Source organism: Centruroides vittatus, unplaced genomic scaffold, assembly GCF_030686945.1.
Source record: "Centruroides vittatus isolate TY-2023 unplaced genomic scaffold, ASM3068694v2 contig_1110, whole genome shotgun sequence".
Lineage (NCBI taxonomy): Eukaryota > Metazoa > Arthropoda > Arachnida > Scorpiones > Buthidae > Centruroides > Centruroides vittatus.
In genome coordinates, this window is record NW_027120712.1 from 189,663 (window position 1) to 212,960 (window position 23,298).

The window sequence follows — 23,298 nt, forward strand, 5'->3', positions numbered from 1 at the left end:
ACTTTTATCCCGGGAAATGAGAAACCCGTTTTAGTATCGATGTCATTGTCACTTTTAATAAAATATTTCGATTTGTAAACCCACGCTTGGCGGTGTACTACAGATTTATCATAAGCATATTAAAGTTTCCCACTTACTTGTATTTTTTGGGTATTTTTCTTTATAGGATTGGTGACAACACGCACATTAAACACTTAGTTAATGATAATTTGCATAGTTAAAGTGGCTTTTTGTTACATAAAAATATTTTCTGGTAAGTCTTTAAACCAAAATTCATTTTGAAAATTACCAGGAAAACTTTAAAGTAGACAAACTTATGTATTGTTGTGAACTTTTTAGGTTCTTCTTCTAAAAAAATAAAAATAATAAAATTTACAGAAAGAATTGAGACAGGAAACAAGTTTGCACCAATTTATTAATAAAACAATTCTGATTAGAGCAACTATCCAACAGAATTTCAGTTGGTTAATTGTACTGAAAAAATTTTCACCATGATTTGGACTAGAAAAAGATTTGAATGTGAAAATGATGTGGTAGACATTGAAATACTCGGTACTACGGGATGAACATTTCTTTTATGTGCTAGAACGAGACGATATGAATAATCTATAGAAGTGATTATCCGTAATGAAATTATGCATCAATTATACATCATCGTGATGAGAATGAACGAGTGAAGTGGAATCAATCAATAGAAACATGATCTAAATAAAAGTATAAAATAGATTCAAACAAATTATATATTTACAACCAGAGATAAATCATAATCTCTGTTAATGAAGAAACAAATTCGTACGATGGCACGGCGGTTTAAAACCGAGACAAACGGATCTCCGTTCCTTTGGTCTTTAGACCCACGAAAAGTTCGAATTAAAATGCCAGGAACTTTTTATGGAAATCTCAAGTAAAGCCTTATTAGTGAAACAGCGTAACATTTCGGGCAGTGAAGGAATAAAATAGTACACCATAATCTATCTGGTTACATTCTAATTGCATATACATCTTATTCCAAAATATTGTAGTGCAGCAAAACAAAAAAAAAAAAACAAATAGTTTTTCTTCTTCTTCTTTTTGAGAATTTGTGCAGTTTTAATTGCTCTAGCGAAAAATTGCTTTGGTGAATTTTTAACAACAACAATCTTGGTTTCGTTCAAAAACATTATATTCCGCAAACATCTACGTACGTAACATGTAAAACCCTTCTTTATTTGTCGAGTTTTGCCTGCGGGTAATCCGTCCGTAACATTTAAATAAAGCTTTTCTCGTGCCTTCTCGCAGACAGAGTGGTGTAAAGTGCCACTCGCAATAGAAAATCAAGGTTTCGCACTCTTTCATCACATTTAGTTTATATTTTTTTGGCAGTTTCCTTTCTTTTCCAGTCTTTACACTATGAAGAAACTTCCAATAGTACGGCTCTCTTAAAAAATATCTTAAGAACAATTGGATTCTCGTAGATTTCTCTTTGCCAGATCGTGACCTATATGTGCAATATTTAAAAATATAATGTTCGTTATAAAGATGGTACGTAAAGAATATCCCGATAAAAGAAATACTTTTTTTTTGTTGTTTACTTTCCTATTATGCTCGAATTCCGATCGTACGGTTGGAATATTTAAATCTGCTGCGCTTGGCTACGGTATGAATGAAAATGAAATAATTTATGATATCTAATGCTCGTTAAGTCTCTAAAGATGAACTGGCAGAATTTCTTCCCTTTAAAATCAAAGGAAACTTGATATTTATATGGCAGTGTTTCATCTGCAGAAATATTTTACAGGAGTAGAACTTTCACAAAATTGAAATCTGTTCTTCTTTTTGTTCAACTTCTTTTTTTGAATAATACACCACGTAAATTGAGCATTCTTTCCTATGACGTAATCATGTCTAGTTGATCCTTGTATTCGGTAAATAGGCGCTGAAGACGTAGGTTCGATCCGACCACTGGTAAAATCTCTCTTAACAGATCTCTCTTATTCATACCCTGTTATAAAGGAAAATTGTGTGTATTTCGTAGTATATTTTATAAAAATTTCACAATATATTTTTGCCGTACTAAATGTTACAAACGGTATGTTCTAAGAGAGATACTCACTAAAATATATGGGTCCCATTGTGCCGATTTAGCTGTCTGGATAACGGGACCTAAAAGCATGTCGCATATATCACGCAACCTAGATTCTAATCCTGAAATTAGTTAAAATTAATTAGCAAAAGCATTAATAATAAATATATATATTGTTGATAATATAACTAACTACTGATTAACAAACTCAAAACTGAGCAATTTTCTATGTTAAAAAGAATCGGTTCAAGATAGAAATCTGCCAAACTGGAAAAAATATTTGATAGAGTGAAATTCTGGTTTACGCAGGTTTACTGTGCATATATAAGTTATTTATCAAACAAAAAAGCTATAGATTTACAATGACTATAAATCAATACAGGTTACCCCCGTATAACACGGGAGTTATGTTCCAAAAAATTGCCACGTTATGCGAATCCGTGTTATACGAAACAAAGAACTAGTACGAAAAGGGGGTTAGGTTCCAAAAATTAAAAAACATACTATTATATTTTCATAAATAAGATAAATATGTTTATTAAAATTTTCTTAAGAAGTGATACATATTAATATAAATTAAACAATGTTTTCTTCGTCATCACTAAGCACTATTAACTGAAAATTCTTAATCTATGTAGCCAAAAGTGAGACACAATTACTCTTAAAGTATACTTTTAAAAGTGTGGATTGTCCCAAGGGTCGGAGGCGCGGTTCAATGCATAAAAAGCGGTGACTGAATAAAGAAAGTATGGAATAAGGGATAAACATCTGGCAACTTCAAAAGCAAAAGTGTCGAGATCTGGCAACACTGAAACAAGTTTCGAGAAGGACCACGTGTATCGACAGAAGGTGGGAAAAGAAAATTTACATACTGTACTTAATAGTTCATGAAAATAGATGGCTGGATGGCCGAACAGTCAAGGTTGCAGCCTACCACTCTGGGGGACTCAGGATTGAATCCGAATGGGTCGAATAATCCCCAGGAATTTCTCGGGGGGTGGTCCATTTGGATATGTCGGACCCCGTCCCTCACCACCCGGTTGCCCCATTGTGAGCCTGGCCAAACCCATAATGGGCCTTCCAAATGAGGCCCTCTTAGTGCCCACAGGGCATAAAGAGTTAAAAGAAAAGTTCACAAAAATTATGCAGGAAAATCTGATAGTACGTATGCGCTCGAATGAAAAATGTCAAATGAGGTATCTTTCACACTTAAAAGCTTTATCACATTTATTGAACTGTTGTACAGGGATTTCCCTATTTTCAAATTAGATAAAGTTCGCTTTTAATAGTTTTCATTACATTTCATGTTATACAGTGATGTTCCCAATTCTCGAACCATGTTAGAGTGAATCTGTGCTATAAAAGCACCGTGTTATACGGGGATGCTCCCAATTCTCGAACCGTGTTAGAGTGAATCCGTGCTATAAAAGCACCGTGTTATACGGGGATGCTCCCAATTCTCGAACCGTGTTAGAGTGAATCTGTGCTATAAAAGTACCGTGTTATACGGGGATGCTCCCAATTCTCAAACCGTGTTAGAGTGAATCCGTGCTAGAGAAGTGCCGTGTTATACAGAGATTACCTGTATCTCTCTTCTATGAGCTTAAAGTTTAAAACAGTATTAAAAGTATTTATAAAAGTCCTTAAATAGTAGTACAATACAGTATTAACAGTAGTCCTTAAATATAATTTCTCCCTGACTCCACTATGAGTCAGATTTATAATAAAAATTATATGTTAAATTGAAGAAAACAGTGAAAAATGAGAATAAAAAGTACTTATTTTTAACATTTGAGACAGTTAAAAAGATAATGATTGACTATTAAATCTTTAAAATATATTTCTTATCAAATTCATTTACCTTCCTGAGTAAGATATCGAACGAGCGTTAACAGCCAAAAGTGATATTCTTTTGGTGAATGAAGAGATAGAGATGATGTTAACTGAGTATCTAAGTGACTGAGAGTCCCCAACTTCTGCATGTTTGGATTTCCCCGGAATAATGTACACGCAATTTTTGTGGATCTAGAAAAAATTTAATGTGATAACCAAATTAATTAATGGTATTAATTTTGTCATGCACATATACAATGTAAATTTACTTTAAAAAAAATCTAAGTTCCTAATCGTTTGAATCTGAGCTTCTTAAAATGTTAATACTTTAGAATATACTTAATGATAATATAATAAAGTAAAATTTATGTTAAATTAAATAGCATCATGTTAATGGTATATTACAAAAATAAATACATTAAGCTGCAATCTTTAATAAATTAACATTAAAATGATTTTCAAAGAAAAATATGTTATTTGTAAGAGAACATGATTTAATGTTTAAATAATATTTATAGTATACAGTATATTTATATTATATTATGATATACATACAGTGTAATTACATACCTATGAATTTGTCTTTGTAAAGAAGCAAGAGGAAACAAAGTACTGTTAGATGTATCTTGCACAGGCATACATGACTGATGATTCGAACAATGTTGTATTATATCAGTAGAATCACTTACAAGCATCCTAAATTATTTTAACAATATAAAAATAATAATTACCTATTCAAGAAATTCTAAAGCATAAACTAAAGTAAAACTATTATTAATTTAAAATAAATGAACTCTAATGTTTTCAATTAAATTTTCACTTTGTAAATTAGTTTAACAATCCTCTATAGAATTCAGATTCCATATTGAATGAAAATTCAAATATATTTGTAAACGCATTCTAATCAATACATTCTATAACACTGATTTCCTCAATTAATAAAAATTATGAGTTAACAACCAATCTATTATACCAATTAATATCAAGATTAGTTTAACATTTTATATTTAACGTCAAAAATTATATTATTTTCATTTGGCAGTGTCTACCATTATTTATAAAAATCAAATTTCTCACAGTAAAAATACAGGTAGATATTTATTACTATGCATTTCTAGACAAGGAAATAAAAGTCAACCTAGTAAAATTAGAAATTGTTATTTTACTTAAGAAAATGTAAATTTTAATTTATGTTACATAATAATATTACTGAATTCTAATTTACAAAAGACAGCCAAATTTGTTCTATTCTTTCAATTATGAAAAAGCTCAAAGAATACGATCTAGTTTACGACACAAAAGTCGAAAACTCTTGAAGAAATGCAATTTCCTCATTTCTATGAAAAAACAAATTGTCAACAAATGTTTGTTACAATCACAACAAATTTATTTATTTTTTCATTCAGTATTTAAACGGTTAATTTGTGTTAATGTTACCAGTATATTTCTTTTTTCCCTACCTATTACAAATTAAATATCATTAAAATTCTGATAGAAAATAACAACAAATAAACTATAAACTATATTAGTCGTTTCAAATAAAGATATTAATAATAAGGTAAAAAATTCAAATCCTGCTAATTTTTTAAATTTCAAACATTTAGAAATTCATTATTAACACAACGGGACTAAATCTGAAAGACAACTAATAGCCTTCCAAATCAAGGAACAATCTAATTGATATTTTTGTACTTTACGACTGATTAACATCAAACTTTTCTATTCAACTTTTGAGTCTTTTCTTTAAATATAAAAAAAATCTAACATTAATTAGTCGTAGTGTCAAAAAGTCTTATGCAAGTTCATCACCAATTTTCTGGTACTTCAGTTTTAATCAAGAAAGAGTTATAAGAAAGCATTCCTATGACTGCTTTAAAACACAAGTCTGGCAGTCAAAGTGGGCTACAAACCATTGCTCTATTAAAAGTTACTACAAAATTTTTTTCTTTTCTATTAACATAGACTTACCTATCACCTATATTTATATACACCTAAATATATACCTATGAGAGCTGATCAAAAATATTCAGGACAGAATTTGTTTTTTATAAAGAAACTGCTAACAGCAGCAATTTGGCAACCATAAAATGTATTTGACTATATCTCCTGATTATGTGCCAGAGCAGCAGGTGGCAGCACTACTCAATCGTCAGTGAGTTGAGCTACAGTGCAGTCCTGTGTTTCTCTGTGTTGTGAAATGGATAAATTGAATGAGCAATATATTTGCTTCAAGTTTTGTTGGAAACTTGTTAAGATGGCCACTGAACAGTCAGGGAAACGGCAAACATGAATACCTTCAAATATTTTGGATCTATCCGAAATATTTGAAGGTATTGATGTTTAAAAACTGGCTGCACTTCAATTGATTATGCGCCACACACAAACTGATGAATGGCATGAATCAATGAGACTGTTGATCATCAGATTGCTTATAGCAGGTGATTCTCAAACTTTGTGTAGACTAGTGCTTTTTCATTCTAATCCCTGTAGATCAGTACTTTGTGAAATTAAATAAAAATAATTAAAAAAAGAACAAAATGAAATTCATACACATTTTTTTTACTTTAATTTTTAAACTGAATTAGTAAGATAAATACAACAACAAGACTTGGTTCTAATCATTTTGAAAAAATCAGTTTGTGGCTATTTTCAAGTAATTTCCTAGGCCTATTTCAATCACTAATCATCCCTAGCACTAAGTGTTTAAATCGTAAAGTAATTAAATAATGTTTTTAAATAGTTTTATTATTGTAATATATAAAATTTTAAGTGAAATACTAGTCCACAGCTACAGTAGAACTGATCTGAGAGCTTAGAGGTTCAGTTTATCAGAAATATCTTCACTATGCTTCTGCAACTGGCTTCTGAACTATGACAATGTGCCATTCCGCATATCTCTTGAGTATTATGAAATTTTTGGTCAAGTACAACATTCTCATAGCCCACCCACCTTACTTGCAAGATTTTACCCCATGCACATCTTCCTCTTTCCCTGATCAAAAGCACTTTGAAGAAGAAATGAAATCAAGACATGGCAGAGATACAACTGAATGCAATAAAACAGTTACGTAGCATTTTCTAACAAGCTTATCAGACAAGCTTGGGAAAGTGGGATGATTGCTGGAATTGCTGCATACAATCTGGATAGCCATACTTTGAAGATTCCCCTACGATTAGTAACTGCTTTTGTTTTTCTACAGCAAACTCTGTCCTGGATATTTTTCATCAGTCTTCATAGGTCCTCCACATAACTGACCAAACACCAAAAGTGCTCTGTCGCTTTCAGAAGATTGAGAAATACTGTTATAGAGACATGGGAGGCATGTACTATTGAATTATTATTACATAATCTTGGTTGGATCTGGTAAAACCATTAACCAAACGAGGTTTTGGAACAGTGTAGAAAATTGATGATAAAAATGTATACATTAAATTGTTTGATGATTCCTGCAAAAGGCTGTTTGTTACATTTAAAATTTAAAAATTTCAAAGAATCATACATCAAAATTAAAAAAAAAATAATTTAAAATTTATATACCATGATGACATCTCAGAACTAAAAATATAAGATTTTCCAGTTGACAGAGTTATCATAGGAGCCCCTCCAACAGTTAGGCAAGTACTGCATATTGTGATGTCTGTTGGTCCTCCTGTTAAAATATATCTAAACTTTAATATAAATACACGTTAAATATATAACTTTTATCTATAATTATTTCTTTTCTATATAATGATAACTTATTTTTTTATTTAACTTATAATAAAAAATATAATACAATATACAGGGTGTATTAGTACAGCGGTTACAAACTTTCAGGAAAGATAGAATACACCTAGACGATGGGAAATCACTTAGCAATGCATGGTCGGAAACGCTTTCCTGGCATGGTAGTGACGACACAAAACACAAGAAAGGAAGGACACGAACAGAGTGAGAAAACATGTTTATTATTCTTAGTACAGCAAAAATGCTGGGACATCTTTGGCTGGTGTAGGCGATAGATGTCGCTACGCCAGCCAAAGATGTCTCAGTATTTTTGCTGTACTAAGAATAATAAACATGTTTTCTCACTCTGTTCGTGTCCTTTCTTTCTTGTGTTTTGTGTCGTCACTACCATGCCAGGAAAGCGTTTCCGACCATGCATTGCTAAGTGATTTCCCATCGTCTAGGTGTACTCTATCTTTCCTGAAAGTTTGTAACCGCTGTACTGATACACCCTGTATATAATACTCTAATATTAATAAGTGATTCTTGTCCTTAATTACTTATATTATGCTTGTATTCACTTTGGATGTTCTTGTGAACTAGGACTTGTTATACTGAGGAAAGAAAAACACACCATTTCCAATTAAGATATACTGTATTTATTGTAACAAGATTATATTACAATAAATGTATATTAATTGGTTTCTCTTCCCTCAGTATAACAAATCCTAGTTCACAAGAATGTCCAAAGTGGACACAACTGAACTTAGACCAGGCTGCAGTTAACTTGTCATCCAATAAATAGGTTTAAAAATAAGTAGCTTTGATTCATTGCAGGAAAGTTTTACATAATTAAGAACAAATGTACAGTAATTAATCTTTATTTTTGCTAAATATCAACTTGATATCTTGCAGGTTTAACAAGATTGAGCCAGTCAAACTTGAGTCACAGGCATCAAAAAACATAGACCACTGCGTCACCCCCGTCAATGAACATAGACCACTGCATGTTTAATATTTTGTTGCATTGCCTTTGCAGCCAAAACATCTTCCATATGTTTCGACATGCTGTTGACTAGGTATTCACATTCATCTGCCGTTATGAAATTCCAGATAGTTAAGATGGAAGCTTTCAGTCCTTCAACTGTCTGAGGACATGTTTTTCGCAGACACCTCTTCATAATGTTCCATACATTCTCAATTGGTGAAAGATCTGGGCTGTTGGATGGCCAAGGAAGAACTTCTATATTCTTTTCTGCAAGCCACTGTTTTGTTTTTCTGCTTGTGGCCCTATCCTTCTGGAAAATGCAGGTTCTATTTGGATATAGCTTTGCTATGGGCAGAACTAAATACTGTTGTAGAATGTTAATGTATTGCTCTGAAGAAAGTGTTCCAACAACAAATGTCAACTGACCCATACCACTGGCGCTCATACATCCCCAAACCATGAAGCTGGCAGGAAACTTCACTGAGCGGTATAACAATGATGGCTCATTAGCTTGACTGGCAGATTGAATGACACATTTGCTTTTGTCTGTTGCAGATAATTCAAAGTTTGATTTATCAGACCACAGAATTTCATGCCACTTTTGTTGAGACCAGGAAAGATGTTCTTTGGCTCACTGTACCCGTTTCTTCTTTTGATGGGCTGTTAGCAAAGATTTTTCATGTGCTGCATAGAACTGGAAATGCATTTCTTGCAGTCCCCTGCATGTTGTCAAAACAGATACATTCTTTCCAATTGTATCATTCCATATTATAGTTACATTCAATATATGTGGCACGGCAATTGTTTTTTATGATTCTTTTAAAACTCCTATCATCAACTTTTGAAGTTTTTCGCTGATGTCCAGCAGCTTTGTTAAGTATAACATGGCCATGGTTAGTGTAATAAACAATAATTTGGGGCACTGTTGTCTCCCTTAGCATTAGCTCTTTTCTAATAGCTCTCTCAGACATGCCATGACTTTGTTTAGCAACGATAGCATTCCTTAAATCTTCTGAAACAGTTTTTCCACCAATCATTGTAGACAAAATGCAAAAGTTTGTAAATAAAACTAAAAAAGCACCTTATATCATTCACAGGATTACTGCATGCTAATGTGGGGCTAAAATAATCAGTTGTTTCAGAATACTGCAATTGTAACATTATTTAAATGCAAATTATCAGCTGGGCTATGTTCATTGACATGGGTGACACAGTGGTCTATGTTTTTTGATTCCTGTGACTCAAGTTTGACTGGCTCAATTTTGTTAAACTTGCAAGATATTGAGTTGATATTTAGCAAAAATAAAGATTAATTACTGTATATTTATTTTAGATTATGTAAAACATTCATGCAATGAATCAAAGTAATTTTTTTTTAAACCTATTTATTGGATGACGTTAACTGCAGCCTGGTCTAAGTTCAGTGGTGACTACTGTATATAATACTCTAATTTTTAAAATATTATTATTATTTAACTTACAGAATTAATACACACAGAAATGTTTTATATTTTTTCATAAAAAATTTCTAACAATATATTAATAGCAAAAGAATTAAATATTTAAATAGATTTATATTACTCTAATGTATGATATAGAAGATTCATGATCAAATTAGTGTGATGGTCAGATGGGCAAAGCAGTAAAATCATCAGCCTGCCATTCTGAGAGTGTTAGATTTGGAATATGTGTCGAATTCAAATGGATCAATTTTCATGAGTGATCAATTTGAATATGTTGAGCTCTGTCCCTCACCACTCAGCCATCCCACTAAGCCCACCCAAATTCATAATGAGCACAAAAAGGGCCCTTTTAGTATGCCTACAGGACAGAAACAGTTTTAAGAAATAAATATATTTTAATAATAAAATACTAAGAAAATTCTTAAATTATTTCATCTGAAAATGGACTTGGATTCAAAATTGCTTTATTTTAGACAAAAATATTTAAGTCAACAATAAACATTAATGCAAATTGATGTAGAATTAAACCATTAGATATCCTAACATTAAACTTTTAAGTTTCATTAGGAATTTATGAATCATGTCTTTAAATTTAAACAAATATTTCTTCATAGTTTAGAGCAATTTAATAAAATAAATATCTTAAGCTATTTTTCAAAATTCATTTCACTTCTAAGTGGAAAAATCTTAACATTAAATAAACTACTACAGTTAAAAAGAAGTTAAATATATTATTTACCTTGCATTATTGGAAGTAACAATTCATCCTTAACCATTACTTTTAAATGCTGCATATCCCTACGAACATAATAATAAATGTTAAAACAGTTCTGTAAGAGAGTGTCTTTCAAAACGACTTTATAAAAAAAAATTGAAAAAGCAATTATTATAGAGTAAAAATAAAAATATCATATTATATAAAAAAAATGAAACATTAATATTTAGAACCAATAAATAATTTGCACAAATATAGGTGGAGAAGAGCCTATAAAGATCAACTCTGCTAATGTTAATTATGTCTTGCGAATGAATTTTCAAAAGACTAAAAAATTTTTTAAAAGTCGTCAAAAATATCTTCCTTATCGTCCTTTCACACTCGCAGGAATATAATTGACAGGAAGACTACAAGAATATATTTATTTGTATATGTCTCTAAACTGTGTATTTTTTACAATTTTCAGAATATATAAATTTTGTCCTGAATTTTTTAAAAATTTTATTTGTATTTACTCTTCAATATTGTACATTTATTTATATATTATTATATTATATATTTTCTGTTAAAATTAAATTTTAACAGAAAAATAAATTTAGTAATTATTTATCAGCTATTCTTGATCCATTTTATCTTTCAATCAAACATATTTTGCTATTTTCTTTTGTCTACAAATAGTGATAATGTGAATATAAAAAATATAAAGTTGCATCCATTTAGATTAAAAAAACAATTTTTATTAATTTATTTTATTGTAAACTTATCTATTTGAGGAAAATTGCAATGAAATTAGAAGAGACATGAAAGAAAATTTTATGAGTCAAGTCTTGAAAATATACAAACTGTTGAATAATTATAAAAAAAAAAAAAAAGAGAGAGAGAGAGTGAGATTGTGAGATATCCATTACTGACAAACCAAGATCTAGATGTTTGTGTGTCTGATAAAGGAAATAAAGAAAAGAATCAGAAATCATACAATCGTACTAAAATAATTAAACAGAACATGGATTTAAATGCAGGACTATACAGGAAAGAGAAAAATACAAGATCAAATGCTGATCATGTTTTCATAAGTTTCCTTTGTCTGTTGACAAAGGACATCATCATTATAGCTACTATCTTTTGCTATCTGTCACTTTTTGCCTTTTAGAAAGTAAGTTACAAATCAAATCCACATTAATTGGATAAAAAATACATTCAAGTAATATGATCACAGTAGAAATTGCCAATTATTGGTTTTTTTTTCTATTCCCAGTAGAACAATAATCATATCATATAGCCTGAAGACTATCAGACTATCTAGTTCTCTAAAATTTTGCACCAATTTGTAAATCTCATGTTTAACTCATTCCATAAATGTATATTTGTATATTTTCTAACTGCTTTAAAAGAGTTATTCATTATTTCTCTAAAACTGATAGACACTTTATAAACATCATAAAATAACAATTTTTCTAAGTATTTTTCTGTTTATAAAAGAAAACATAATACAAAAATACTTATTGGTCATTTTAAGATAAAATAAATATTTATTCATTTACAAACAACAGTGCCATAAATATATAATTTCAAATTATTTATTTTATAATTAAAGAATTTTAAATTTCAAATTAAAAATTTTATGCTTACCAAACTGAAACAGAAGCCCGAGATGTAATCACCATTACAAAATAATCATTACACGCAAGCCTCGAAGGCGAAGAAGATAAAATAATAGGAGAATATAATCTTCTTCCCATCGTGGTAAAAACAGATAATGTGCTATCTTCACACACAATACAGGCAAGATATTTACTGCCACTTATGGCCGCACCTCTACTTGTTAACAATGTCTGCCAAACGTGTGCTCCATTATTTAAAAATGTTAATCTATGTACAGAAGTTCCATTTCCAGCAGGAATATCATTTTCTAATTCTAAAGTAGCAATATGATCACTCTTTCCGCAACTGACCTGTTTCAAACAGATACAAATTTTACTCAGATAATATACAAAAGCTTACATAAAAACTTTTAATGTAATACAATGTGAGAATTTATGAATAATGAATAAAACAATGATAATACTATTAAAATATATTACTGGGTTATTATAAAAGACTAGATACAGTTTTACATAGTCATTTTACATTTATTTTAACACATTAGTCTAACCAGAAACATGCATGATGTCATTTACGCTACCGGAAAGGGAAGATTGAATTCCCAGCTTTTATTTATAACTGAATTCTTTGTACATACAAGTTGCATTTCTACATTATGTAACATGCATTCAGAAGGATTCAAATTTTCACGCAATCATAAAAAAAACATTCAAAAAATGTACAGGATTAAAGATGTTTAAAGATATATCTTCATATATATTTAACATTATCATTAGTTCTGGAAGTTTCAAGAACATTCTTACTCTTAACTGACTCATGAGATATTAGGTTTGAAAGATCTTAAAAGAAATTTTTTGTTTTTAGCTTAGCTAACATACTTGTTATTTTTCTAAATTACAAAACTTTAAAGTAATAACAAAAACAATGTTTTCACTATATTAAAAGTATTGATTGCTATATTTTTATCTGATTTATTTTGTTTAAACTGTTAAAAAGAAATTCAACTAGAAAGAATTTAAAAGTAGCAACTATATCATTAGATTTTCAGAAGAGTTTTTTAGTCATTAATCCTTGAATGTTAGAAAAATTAACAATTGGTAAAACGTAATGTATTTATCAATTATTGAAATGTAAAAATTAATTAATAGTTAAAAGATAAAGCTTTTAATTAAAACAGATAATTTATTGGGCTGCACTTTACAGACTGCAAAACATACATATTCAAACTGTTATCCATCTGTCTGTCCTTCATTAATCTTGAAAACAGATAAAAACCGAGACCACATATGAAAAGCTTAGGAGCCAGAGAACCAGTTAACTATATACAAACTTCTGGTCTGAAGTCATGTAATTTTTTAAATTAAATGATGATTAAATTTTCAGCCCAGCATTATGATGATGTCACAATAATATAATTCAATTTTTACTATTAGAATGAATTTACAAAAAGACGATGCTAAAACCATTATAAATAAACAAGGATAGTAAAGATATGTATAAATGATACATTTCATCACTATCCTTGTTTATTTATAACAAAACCACTAATAAAAATAATCATTATTAACTGCTGGTCATAATCTACAGACAAAGGTTTGAATTTGTTATTTAACAACAATAATTTTATATTTTGTGATTACTTATAATAAAAGTTCAAAACAAAAATGTAATATCTTATTCTAACACTAAATTAATTGAAGGTCGGATAGCTGAAGCATGAAGACATCAACCTGTTGTTCCTGAGCCAGGGCCTGATTTTAATTCAGATTATAAGTCCTCCTGATTTTAAAACAAATTCTTCGTCTTTCAGGAAAATTTATATATTATCTACAAACTGAGACTGTCTTGAAAAGAAGTTTAAAGTTTCTAAAAAAAAAAAATTATAGAAAAGAATAAAATCAATCAAAAAAAGTTTGACAATGTGGTTAACACTCAAAATGGCCAAAAAAAAGAAAATCATAAGATAGTCCCTTTGCATCATACAGCAGAATGGGACTGAAACTTGTACAAATAACTTGAAAATCTAACAACAAAATAGCATTTAAAAGAAACAGGTCAACATAGAAAGATATAAAAAACAGAAATAAGAGAATGGAGAAAAAAGAAAATGTGTGTAAAGTTATAGTAATAAATAAAATAAGGAGAGAAGTTTGTAGAAGTAACAAGAAGAAACTTCAAAATGTGAATAAAAGAATGCAAAGGTAATCTAAAGAAATGGTTGGATGACTAGAAAATTGATATAAAAAGTAGCAAATAAAAAAACTGAAGTCAATTGCGAACAAATCAACATGTTTGAAAGGATCAGAGTAAGAAAATCTAATATACATGAAAAGACAGATTTATGAGATAAATAGAGAAAAATGGTAGGAAACAATAATGATTTCAATTCTCTTCAATGGTATAGATGGTAGATACATAAAAAAAAACAAACACTAGAAAAATGTATATTATGTATATATGCAAATATAAATGATTTTGAACAACTGACGGTAGAGAAAGGAAGCAGACAAATTAACACACGAGGTAAACGCTAAAAAAAAGAATTAAATATAAAATAGCAAAAAAAAAAGTGAAAATGCTCTGAGTATAAACTGAAAGTACTAAGCAAACAAACTTTTTAATAAAGGATTCCAACAAATTCTGTAGAATAGAAATAAAAATTTTCAATAACTGTAATGATATAATAATAATAATGGTTGTTTTGGTTTTAAAACATAAAAATTATATTATTGTACAGACCTGAACAGTAGAAGACTTTTCTATTTTCAGAATAGGTAAGTGTAAATTATTGCCAATGATGCTCTGAGGTGGTGCTTTCGCTACTTTGTCTCTATCTGGTGATACCTGAAAAATTTACAAGCAAAGAAAATGACAATATATTTATTTTTATAAAGTTTAAATTTAATAATTTAGAAATAGTTTAATTCTATTTATTTATGGGATTATTTAATGATAAAATGTCAGTTTTATATTGGAAATTAATTTAGACTTTAAGTAAATTTCAAAATTTAAGAACACAAAATTTGATTTACAATAGAATTTGCATGACAAAGTATAGTTCTTATAATGATAATAATACTAATTATAAATATTATATTTTCAAAAATGGACATTGAACATTTGAGGAACATGAACAATTTTACTTAAGGCAAGTTGATGAGTTTAGTCATACAATAAATTCTAGAAATAACGATTTTTTCTTGATGGAGTGAGGACTATAAAATTTTTATTTTATATTTATTTTCTTGGCTTTTAATTTATAAAATTAGTGATTACAATATTTTATAATGAAAATGAAGTTAATCTGTCTACATATCTCCATTTTACAATTCAGGTGATGTAAATATAATGAAAACAAATACAGTAAAATTTCCATTAACGGACACTCCCGAATAGCGGACAATGGACATTTTTATAATCTCCAGACCTTTCAAATAGGACATCTGTCATATTTATCTCTAGACAGTTGACACCCTAAATCAGGGATGGGCAACCATTTCATATGTAAGAGCTGCATTTCAAAACTTTTGAACTAATGCAGGCTGCATACAAGATAAAAGAGGGGAAAAATGCCAGTAAATCCCAATTATTTATTCAAGTAAAATCATAAATTTGAATAGGTATACTTAATTTAGTTTCTGGAACTGATGTAAACATAATATATCTGAAATATTTGGTTAAATATTAGTTACTGTTAGTTTTAATTTCATTTCAATGTAAGTTTGTTAGCCAGTTTCTTGTTTTACTTTTTACTAAATTCATTGTGAGAAAAACTATTCAAATATATAAGTTGTAGAAAATAACGTTTGAATTTTTGCTGCATACTTCCTTAAGCTGGGAAATTGATATATTTATACATATTTTGCAGAATGCAAAAAATATTAATGCGGGCCGCGGGTTGTCCATCCCTGCTCTAAAATAACAGACACCGTTATCTATAACCAACCTTACAAAAACACAATGTCTGCCTTCAGACAACAGATTAATTATGTACAAAATACTTTAAAATGAAAACAAAGAATCTGTTCAAATATTCTTTCAGACAACAAATTTTGATCATAGGCATCAAATAAAGACTGGCTTAAAATAGGAATAGAAAGATGACATATAGCACTAATAGGTGAATTAGTAAAAATAATTCCTAAACTATAACCCCAGTTTGATGACTGTGTGCCACTCTACAAATAAGACTTGGATTAGAATACACAAGAACTCAACCATCCTCTTCCAGACATGATGTACTTTAAGACAGAAACAGTATTCATCATTTATACTACATGATCCAAGAAAACTAGCTATGATTCCTTGGCATAATACATTAAAGATAGTGCCTGACAATTTGGGATGATTAGTGATTTTTGTCTTACAATATACTGAGATTGAAATTATGCTTCTGCAATCACATTGCAATGAGTATAATGATATTGCATGGTTTATAGAGACTACTATATATCTTTGGATGGTAATTAGTGAAGCTGTAAATGTCATTTGAGTAGCTCTTGCTATAATATTATTCTCCCATTCAGTTATTTGCTTGGGCCTCCCAGAGTCTTCATAGCCAGTATGTGTGCTCTCTTGAACCTACAATTACCAATACTGTTATAATACAAGGAATTAAACTTGTTCTTTAGTTTTCCCATCCTCTCTTTTTACTATTATTTGTTTTGGGTAGTATGTTTAATAGGGAAGGACTTTACACCCCATTAAACAAAAAAAATGAGAGAAAGAAAGACGAAACTTATAGTAGGTGACTCTATTTCTTGACTGATGTCCAATTAATTTCATATTAGGTTGTTGTATAACTTACATCATATTTTTGGATAAAATTAAAATTGACGTAATTTTGAGAAAAAGTTTATTTAATCAACAACTTATTGGTTATTATCTACTTGTAATGGGCAGTTTGTTGATTCCAAATGCAAAATATTTTTCATCTTTTTGATAAAAAAGTTTTTATAGTGCATTACTGAAATAACACTTTCTCTTAGCTCAAATTGACATGATGATGCCATCTATTTCCTCATCTTTGGCTTTTTTCTGTCCTAAAAGCTAACCCACATAAGATTTCCCCAAATGCTGAAAAATCTTATCTTGGCAACTTTTGTAAAACAGCTCTATAAAAACTTTCAGCACATCATCTATCTTATCAAAGTTGCTATCAAAATCAATAACTCTTATAGCCACATTAATCTGACATTACATGGCAAAGTTTAAACACAATACATAATTCCAGAATAGAGAATTTATTGTCTGGGATATTAAATGGGTTGTGATTCTTGTATTTTCTATCTTCACATCTGTCACTATTTAAGAGACAGCTTAAATATTTAATATCACCTAGTTTTGAACTTACACTATCTACACTGATGTTTGTGATACCAAGCCAAGTAATAATGCCACTGATCCGGGACTGATCCGTATGTTCACGAGCACCAAGTTTTTATTCTTTTATATAACCAGCTGGGAGGGAGGTTTTTGCAAACTAAGTGTTAAATTTCTTGAACTATTTCTATGGGTTATGTTGTTTTTTGTCACAATGCACGTGTGTGTAAATATGTATATATCTTATTTTATCCATGACTTACTGAATAATGTTTTTTATATATTACAGAAAGTGTTGTTTGGAAAAGTGTGTAGCAAATAGAACATGACAAAAAAACTCTCTTATTTGAGTGAAATATGAATAATTTAAATGACATAATCTACATGATCATTTTAATTTATCACACTCCTGAATTTTTTAATTCACCACAGAAATAATTAATTTTAATTATAAATTGCTTTCAAACCTGTTGTACTTGAGATAAAGGTGGTCTTCCAGGTTTCTTTTTTTCTGTTGGAGGCCTACCTGGACCTGTATGGCCAGTTTCTATTTTTCGTTTTACAGGAACATGCACAGGTGTTACAGGAATGGATGTAGGTTTTAAAACAGACTGTTCTTTTTGTTGTCTTTCCGTTCTGGCAACACACAAATAATTATGAGAAAGAACAACTATTAGAATTTTAAATAAAATAAAATTATATAAAATTGTTTATACTCTATGAATTTGTCATTTGTTGACTGTACTACAGTTGACGCTGCCTCTTGTGGTATTGGGGTAACTTGAATTTGAAGATGCCTGTGGTTTGTTGGTAAATCTGTAAATTTTATATATCATTATTGAATATTATAAATAATATATTATATATATATATATATATATATATATATTTATATACTATATATATATTATATAATAATATATATATATTTTTAAACATTATACAATAAAATTGAAAATATTGCTCACTTAGTACATTTACTAGTAATTTATGAGAGTGAATTATCTATTATATAATTTATTATAACACAGTGATCTTTTAAGAGTACTATTATTTAACATAATCCCTTTGCTTTCTCAATGCACTTAGTCATTCCTGCATATGCTTTTTAATTCCTTCAAAACAAAGTTCTTTATATATGTATCAAGTCTGCATCTCTGTTATGCAGTTTGCATGTGACTTTTTGTCGTCATGGTAAAGCATTTTTGTCAATCTTTGTAGGTAAAACGTATTTGTATTAGAAATGCTGAAGAAGCATTTCTAATTTGAGATAAATAGAGAAAAGTAAAGTTCTTTATTTAGAATTCAGAATAGTCAAAAATAACATTTCTAAAATCACTATTTCATTGCTGTCTTATCTACCTCAAAGTAACGATATTACGCTTCCTGTTACTATATTTTCGATCCTTTGAAATATGTACGTCATTATACAACATTTGAACATAATGAGTAAACCATTTCTAAAGAAAAGTGATATGATAAAAGTGTAAATGCTCTCACATCTCACTAACATGAAACCATAGAACTGAAAGGACTATGTTAAAGAATAGTTAATGATAGCTAAAGATTCAGACAACAATGTGGCATACTTAAAATTCAAAAAAAAAAAAAAAATTGTGAATAAGATAAAAAGTCTTGTTGCATTATTTTCTGGGTAATGCTTATTAGTGGTGCCACGAATATTCAGCTACTATTCGGTATTTGGCCTATTTGGCTACTTTTTTTTATATTCGGTATTCGGCCGAATGTTGCATACTATTCGGCCAAATACCGAATACCAAATCATGGAAAAAACGCACATATTACTCAAAGATGTATTTATTTTAATTACAAATTAATACATTTAATACTTAAAATCTATCAGCGGTAAGTTGCGATGAATGAAAACAATTTTTTCAGCATTTGTTGATAGCAAACGATTGCGCTTTTCCTTATAAACTATACCCGCTTCTGAAAGTAGCCTCTCACTATATATGCTTCTGCTGGGAAACGATAGATAAATCTTAGCAAATTCTATCAGGCTTGGATACTATTTTGTGTTTGCTGACCACCACTTGTAAAGGTCTGCCATCCGATCTAGGTGAACAGTTTTCATATAAAAATCAATCTCATTTGCAATAGCACTTTTTTCTCCACATTCTCATCATTTTGCATATTTTCTGTAGCAACTTCCTCAAAACAGTTCCCGAAACTGTCGTGTATTTCAATGGTTTTATCATTTTCATTGATATTTCTTTTCTTACGAAGTGGAGAAGAATCATCATCGATACTAGTAGACTCATCACAACTAATTTTCAGAGCTTCTAAAAGAACTTTTTGTTTTTCTCTTTGCATTTGAACTAATCCCAGGAAACTGGTTTTGAAACACAAGTCAAGAAAAGTGGCAACCAGATATTTGTCATTATCATCAAAGTTGGACTGTGTTTCAAGCTCAAAGTGTGTTACTAATAGTCATAAGGACTGTTAGTAACACAATTTGATGTAACAACGAACATAATGAGTGTTGTGACACGATCTACTTGCAAATAAAACAAATGCGCCCGCGGCGTCGCTACCGCATCCATCGCAATGAGACAGGTCGTAACCTGTAACCCGCGAAATGTACACATATTTTGCCGAACATTCGCGCCGAATATTCGGTATTTGGTAAAATCACTATTCGTGGCATCACTAATGCTTATATATCATCATATTTAAGCATTAAATAAAAATATAGTGGAATATAATTATTATAAAATCTAATGTTAAATTTTTAACATTTGAAGTTAAATAATCCTAAACAAATCTACCTACATATAAATATATTGGGTTGTTCGGAAAGTTCGTAGCGATTTTTGATAGCCGACAGTTGAGACACCGATTGACGCAAAAATGATTAGAATTGTACAAACCAGTGAATATTACAATAAATGACCTTGAGACGCATCTGTTACAAAAAAAACCATTAAGATTATTCAAATAGCGTTTAATTTGTCTCATTGCAAAAATGGATGCGAACAACATGCATTATCGACATTTGTTTCTTTTCTTTTTCGTAAAGGCAAAAATGCTGTACAAACAGCAAAAAAGATATGTAATGTTTATGGTGGGAGTGCTGTATCAGAATCAACTGTTCGAAAGTGGTTTGCAAAATTTAAAACGGGTAATTTCAGCCTTGAAGATGCTCCTCGCACAGGAAGACCTCCTGTTATTCAAGAGGACCAGATCAAAGCATTATTGGATGAAAACCCTCATTACACAACTCGAGAGATTGCAGGCATAGTGAAGTCATCAAACAGTACCGTATTTCAACATCTAAAGAAGCTCGGATACGTGAATCGTTATGACATTTGGATACCTCACGACTTAACGGAAAAAAACTTACTGGATCGCATCTCCATTTGTGATTCTCTTGAAAGACGAAATGAAAATGACCCTTTTCTGAAGCGTTTAGTGACAGGTGATGAAAAGTGGATCATTTATAACAACATCAGCCGAAAACAATCATGGGGTAAGAAAAATGAATCACCATTAAAAACTCCAAAGGCCGGTCTTCATCCAAAGAAGGTCATGCTCACTGTCTGGTGGGATTGGAAAGGAATCCTGTACTACGAGCTGCTTCCACAGAATCAAACAATTGATTCTGATAAGTATTGTTCCCAATTGGATAAGCTGAACATGGCAATTAAAGAAAAACGTCTGGAACTGGCCAATAGAAAAGGCATTGTGTTTCACCAAGATAATACCAGACCTCATACGTCTTTACGAACATGCCAAAAATTATTGGAACTATACTGGGATGTTTTACCCCACCCCCTTACTCACCCGACCTTGCCCCGTCGGACCATCACTTAAAAATCGCTACGAACTTTCCGAACAACCCAATATTTCAGAAACAAATATCATATAAATTTGAAACACTATTTAATTCTGAAATATAGCTTTGTTTTATCCCAAAATATTTAGGATAACAACAACAGAATCTAAAAATGTACTAAAATTAGTAACAATGTAACTCATAAATATCAAACTATTTATTAACTGTATTGAATATAAACAAATTTAAAAAACTGAAAAAATTGAAGCAGTTTTAGCATTCATATTTTAAAAATAATACACAATGAATGATTGTAAATATTGAAATAAAAAATATTTTTAAATTAAAAATGGATAACAAATGAATAATGACAATTTACATAATATTTTAAATTGTTTAAAATGGCTTCTGGTGATGGTTTCATCTTTATAACACTATTATAATCAAACTTATTAGAAATTAAATGAGTATTATAAGCATGAAATAAAACCAAGAAGTTATTTTGCATGACTAATAAGTATAATAAATATTAAAATATGATATTCCTCCTTTTTTACATGAATTCAAAGAGACTTTCTTCCTATTCATTATCATTTAGTGCCTATAAAAATGAAATAATTTAAGAAGACAGTAACCAAAATAATAAAGTATGCCACAATTCACGGCCTATCAATATGATGCAAGGATTGTGTTAAATATTAATATGCTTAAAAATTTAATATCTAAATCTATGGAGTGAAAAAAATTATATAATTAACAAAAGTAAAATAAACTGTGTATTAGATATATACCTTAACTTCAGCCATAGTTATAACTGGTGTTGTCAAAGTAGACTGGTTAGTAGTTTTAGTAGTCATTGTTGAGCCTGTAACAGTGACAACAACAGTTGTTGTTGTGGTTGTTGTGGCTGTAGTTGTGGATGTTGATGGAGAAGATTGACTTGTTGACAATTTTTGAGGAGGATTAATAATTGGACCACTTGATTCATCCCTCTTTTCAATAACAATACGACTTTTACTTTCAGACGACGAACTAAATGTTGGTGGAGCTCTACTATTAAATGGTACAGGAATGTCCCTAAACAAAATTAAGAATAGGTATAAATTAGCACACAAAACTTATCAATAAAAGATAAAAATGAATGATAAATAAATAAATAGATTTATTGAAAATCATTGGAATCTTATCCATTTACAATGTTTTCAAAACAAAAATATCCACAATTACTTAAAGTAAGCTAAAATTTTACATACAAACTTATTTAAAACATTTTAAATTAAAATTATTCTTAATTAAGTTTTTATAAATTGTTTTTCTGTTTATTTTGAGTTCTACCAATTGAATACAGATTTTGTGCAATTGGTAAAGAACAACACAGTTGGTTGAATTTACTATTATAATACTTATTATATATACAGGGTCCATACAGGTAATTCTATTTGTGATTCCTTGATATTTCCTGACTTATTAAAGTCTCTGCATTTCCCCTTTCCATTATGTAATATTCAGCCAATCTATTTAAGCCCATTTTGTATACAATTATATAAATTTTTTTTATTAAAAAACGCTTTATTCGCTTACAAAAAACAAAAAGATTCGAATAAAATTGATTATGTCAGTGGTTTCCAAACTTTCTGTACCGCCTCTTTTTTTCAGAAAAAAATTGTTGCACTCCCCTCAATTTTCATAACAATCTAATTTCATAAATACTGTCCTTATATTTTATTTAATAGCCTACAAAACAATATATCTTATTAAATAAAGTATGTTGCTTGATAGGACTTGACTCTCGTTGAGGCATTTCAGCAAGT

The 23,298-nt window shown here is 29.8% G+C and overlaps 1 protein-coding gene across 1 annotated transcript in view; it reads right to left on the bottom strand.

Moving 5' to 3' along the window:
- Positions 1-397: 397 nt before the first annotated feature.
- Hira (histone cell cycle regulator-like protein) overlaps positions 398-23,298 on the bottom strand; it is a 60,163-nt gene continuing 37,262 nt past the window's right edge. Inside the window, exons 16-27 of the mRNA XM_067271507.1 lie at positions 22,272-22,564; positions 19,935-20,135; positions 18,408-18,507; positions 18,159-18,327; positions 15,109-15,213; positions 12,397-12,719; positions 10,792-10,850; positions 7,434-7,545; positions 4,466-4,591; positions 3,924-4,087; positions 2,093-2,184; positions 398-1,981 (exon numbers count right to left, since the gene is read on the bottom strand). Coding sequence (XP_067127608.1) covers positions 1,868-1,981; positions 2,093-2,184; positions 3,924-4,087; positions 4,466-4,591; positions 7,434-7,545; positions 10,792-10,850; positions 12,397-12,719; positions 15,109-15,213; positions 18,159-18,327; positions 18,408-18,507; positions 19,935-20,135; positions 22,272-22,564 — 1,858 coding nt within the window. The 3' untranslated portion in view covers positions 398-1,867. The remainder of the gene's footprint in view (positions 1,982-2,092; positions 2,185-3,923; positions 4,088-4,465; positions 4,592-7,433; positions 7,546-10,791; positions 10,851-12,396; positions 12,720-15,108; positions 15,214-18,158; positions 18,328-18,407; positions 18,508-19,934; positions 20,136-22,271; positions 22,565-23,298) is intronic.